Source organism: Agrilus planipennis, unplaced genomic scaffold (assembly GCF_000699045.2).
Source record: "Agrilus planipennis isolate EAB-ADULT unplaced genomic scaffold, Apla_2.0 scaffold69, whole genome shotgun sequence".
In the NCBI taxonomy this organism is placed as follows: domain Eukaryota; kingdom Metazoa; phylum Arthropoda; class Insecta; order Coleoptera; family Buprestidae; genus Agrilus; species Agrilus planipennis.
Window position 1 is genome coordinate 8,070 of NW_020438962.1, and position 4,453 is coordinate 12,522.

Consider the following 4,453-nt stretch of genomic DNA (forward strand, 5'->3'; position numbering starts at 1 on the left):
CAAAAGGAGTGTAACTTCACAAATTCTACTGTAAAATTGTTTAGGTTCAAGAGATCTCTCGACATCTAAATTAAATCAATAACAAATGAATTCAACTGGCTTCCTTGATTCTAAAACCATCAAGTTTTCAGGAGATACTAACGTTTCACTTTTCGAAACTTTTTCAGAGATCATACGACGTGAAACAGAGGAAGTAACTGCATCAAAAGATCTCTGACAATTTCTCGTGAAACAGATGACAACTGCTAAACACTTAACGACGTCAGAATAATGTATTCGAAATGATAAAAAATACTGTAAATGTATAGCACATTCTAATTTTGTAAAAAACGTAACAGTGCTTTAGTGCCTATTCTGCTATTCTTTCTGTTTCTTTCATTCATGAAGTTGTATCGGCTTGCTCAGTTTTGGAAGCTCTACTTTAGTTATCAAAAAAAATAAGAAATTACCAATAGTAGGGCAGTTTATGTTTCCGCTTACTAGAGCATGGAATGTTTTGTCTTTATGTTTAAATATGGTGTTTTTCCTTTCAGCTAGAGCCGCCCCCCTTGACCATCTCGAACGAAAATGCATCGAATGAGGGTAAGACGATGACAGACGATGAAGATGCCAGTTCGGATGATGTAAAAACACCTCTACAATCACCAAAATCCCAAACCAATAGCAAAGAAGAAGAGGAATCGTCATTGGCCAATAGTTCAGACAACAAGAGTCCCAACACAAGGTAAAACATTCTTTTCATGTATTATGGATGAATGTAAACCTAATCCGGTAGGCGGCAGAAATATTTATTAAGAGGCATATCAGGAAAAACCTTGTACACGTACTAGTTTTAGAAGTTTTATTATATCCTGGTATATGCCTGATAATCTCTTGGTCATCACAGGAAACACTTAAATTAGTAACAATATTAGGATAAATAAAAATAATTGAAATCTAAACTGGTACGTAGTAGGGGTACAATTAAGGACGATTACCAGCCCGGGATCTAATCAAATTATAATTGGGACGTTTAAAATTGGCATAGTCCCCAATAAAACTGTCGCAACTAGACGGTTGCTGACAGAACGCCTACTTTGACTTATAGAAAATATCGTGAACATAGAAAAGAGATGTCAGGTAGAAATTGCAGCGGACACTAATAAAGAAAAAGGAATAACATTACACTGATTACTGTGTAACAGAAAGAGATACGGAATTTGAGCATGTTACCAGCATCGGACTTTAAATAAGTTCAACATTTTTTGGAATTTAGAAATGCAAAAACGTTTATTTGAAGATATACAGGGTTTGTCCGGAAAGTAACAGGACTGAGTCAATTTAAAAAAAATTATGGAGCCAATCGTTACAATTCTTTAAAAACTTTCAAAATAGGCTCCTTCTACGTCGATGCAGCTCTGCCAGCGCGATTTCCAAGCATTGAAGGCGTCATGGAAGCCATTCCTCTCTGTCGTCTCAAAATGCTTGCCTTTCATCGGCCTTTTCAGGCGAGCAAACAAAAAAGAGTCCGGGGAGGTCACATCTGGGCTGTAAGGTGGCTGCGGAAGCGTTGGGATACCGGCCTTGGTCAGGTAGCTGTCCACAAGAAAGGCGGTGTGAGCCGGGGCGTTATCGTGGTGCAACTTCCAGTCGGCTGTGATGTCTTGTCGGACCCGATTGACCCTTCGTTTGAGTCTCTTGAGCACTTCTACGTAAAACTTGGCGTTGACGGTTGACGTGGGCGAGGAGACGCCGGCGTGTGCCACTCGGAAGATTGTCTCTTTGTCTCGGGATCATACTCAAAGATCCATGGCTCGTCACCTGTGATTACGTTATTCAAAAATTGGGGGTCACTTTCACACATGTTTAAATTTTCTTGGCACACTTCCACTCGCCGCAATTTCTAGTCGTCAGTGAGCACTTTTGGGACCATCTTCGCGCACACCTTACGCATGTTCAAATGGTCCGTCACAACGTCATGAACCACAGATTTTGGTAAATTTAATATCTGGGAAATTAAACGAATACTTAGTCGACGGTCTGAGTTCAAAACATCGCGCACCCGAGTCACATTGTCGGTGTTTGTCGAAGTTGAAGGTCTTCCAGCACGGTCTTCATCGGCGACCTCTTCCCGGCCCTCTGAAAAGGCCTAGTGCCACCGAAACACATCACTACTTGCTAAAGCCACATCTGGGTAAGCCTGCTTGATCATATCAAACGTCTCTGTCGCAGATTTACCGAGTTTCACACAGAATTTAATCGCGTACCTCTACTCTAACGAACGCTGCATTTTCGGCTTGCACCACTCACAGAAACACGTCGCGCGAAAAAGCCTGTTCTGACTCTCCAGGTGCTCGGAGACAACTCACCAGCCGCTCGTTCGTTAGCTAGGAATGCCCTCTACCGAATCCAGTATAGTCGCAGCGGAAGGAAATCAGTCCTATTACTTTCCGGACAAACCCTGTAATTTCAACCAGGCATTTATAAAGCCGACCCCGATCTTCTGCGTACCCATGCATCTAATATGTCTCTAACTAGACCTTTATGCCTGAGCAGGTGTCCTACCAACCTATCTCGCCTATTTCTTATTGACTTCCTCTGTTCTCCTATTCATTCTAATACCCCACCATTTCTAACCTTCTCTATCCACGGTATCCTCATCATTCGCCTGTAACACCACATGTTGAATGCTTCTAACCTTTTTTTTTTCGCCGCGCCTAGGTTTCGCACCCACACAGCACCGCGCTCCATACACACCTTTGACAATCTTTTTCGAATTTCTAAATTAATCGTTCGCGAGCATAGAAGTGACTTCTTTTTACTGAAGGGGATTCGACCTTGCGCTATCCTTCGCTTTATATCGCTACTACTCCTTCCTTCCTCACTTATCTGATTTCCCAGATACTTAATTCTAATTTTTCGTCTCCTATTTTTATTTGCGCTTTTTTCCTACTTCTTCTGCCCTTGCATATTAGTATTTTTGTTTTATTTTTATTTATTTTCATACAATACTGTTTTGTTAATACCGTCCCCATTTTATTTAAAGCTATCTTTAACCTGTATATCTATCCCTACAGTACTGTCTTTAATCGTGTTGATCTATGATGATCTTTATCGCGTCGCCGATACACTATAGATTAAAAGGTGGCATTGACAGTAATGAAATATAGAATATATTTTTTTAATCACAACTGTTTGTTCGAACAGAAAATCCCTGTTCGGTTCTTAATTCGCCACCAGTGTCTCTATACATACATAAATAATAGGGTGAATCCTCACTTGTCGGATTTATTACTACCAAAGCAGAATCTGAAAAAGGGTAGTCGTCCTTGAATTAATTAAACCCTTTGTTGCCTTTTGTCTAGATGTAATTCATTTCAGAGGTCACACTAGCTACGAAAATCCCTTTGACGATAAGAAGCCCGCAAAAGTAGGAGCGCAACGGTGGAAAAATCTACAGGCGGTCATGGCCTACTACCATTCGCTGCGAAAAATTAAGAGGTGTCTGTTTGTCTTGTGATATACATGTATGTATGTATGTATGTCAACACTAACCCAACTTGCTGCTCAAAAAACACATCAACTAAGAATTCAAGTTCATTTTTATGTTTACGCTTTGTTTTGTATTGTTTTGTTTATTGTCCTGCTTTTTGTATTATTACGTTATGTGGAGACCTTTTTATGAACCTCTCCCTAATTCCTAACGTAGAAGTGAAAAAGTTTTTTATGTTTTTATCTATTATCCCTTTTACTTCCTCTTTTTATTATTTTTTATTAGAGTCCTAGTTTTGATAGTCAGGAATTACATCTTCAATTGTTTTCCTCACATTCCACCCTGTAAACCTAAACAATTCAGAATATTACAAGCGATTGAAGAAGTATTGGAATCAGTAGGAGAACAGGGGACACTAGGTTGGTAAGACACATTCCCTGATATAAAGGACTAGTTAGAAGTAAGCAGAAACAGGAGTTAAGAGGAGTAGAGGTAGACTTGGATTAGATTATTGTTCACCAATATTTAAGGACTAGACATCCCACGATGTTCTAGTTTTAGAGAAATTTTCAAATCTAAATTAGCTCTGGATAGGAATGAGTAGAAGTGTTAGCCTTAGAACTGACGACACTATGATGATAATGGTGATTAAATCGGAAATTAGCCCAGATCATAGGTCACAAGAACTAGAATTGGGCTAGATATTCGAATCAGTCCTAAACTACATTCTAGACAATATCTAGGAGTTGCGTCCTTCTTAATTTCTCTAGACAATTTACAGGAGCTCAAAAACTCCAAAATTTCCCAAAAATTTCGTTTTTCTTAACCTCAGGTAACGGCTCCTACGAAGTTAAAGTTTGCCCGGCTCTGCTCTAAGGGTCTATTAACAGATAAACACAACGCCGCCTTCTACATTTGCAAAATATTCTAAAAAATGCATACAGGAACCTTATGACTTGCATCAAGAAGAACGGTTTATAC

General features: G+C 39.5%; 1 protein-coding gene across 1 annotated transcript in view; it reads left to right on the forward strand.

The window, feature by feature from the left end:
* Positions 1–530: 530 nt before the first annotated feature.
* Positions 531–4,453, forward strand: part of LOC108741966 — a 49,763-nt gene continuing 45,840 nt past the window's right edge. Inside the window, exons 1-2 of the mRNA XM_025975211.1 lie at positions 531–724; positions 3,361–3,490. Coding sequence (XP_025830996.1) covers positions 591–724; positions 3,361–3,490 — 264 coding nt within the window. The 5' untranslated portion in view covers positions 531–590. The remainder of the gene's footprint in view (positions 725–3,360; positions 3,491–4,453) is intronic.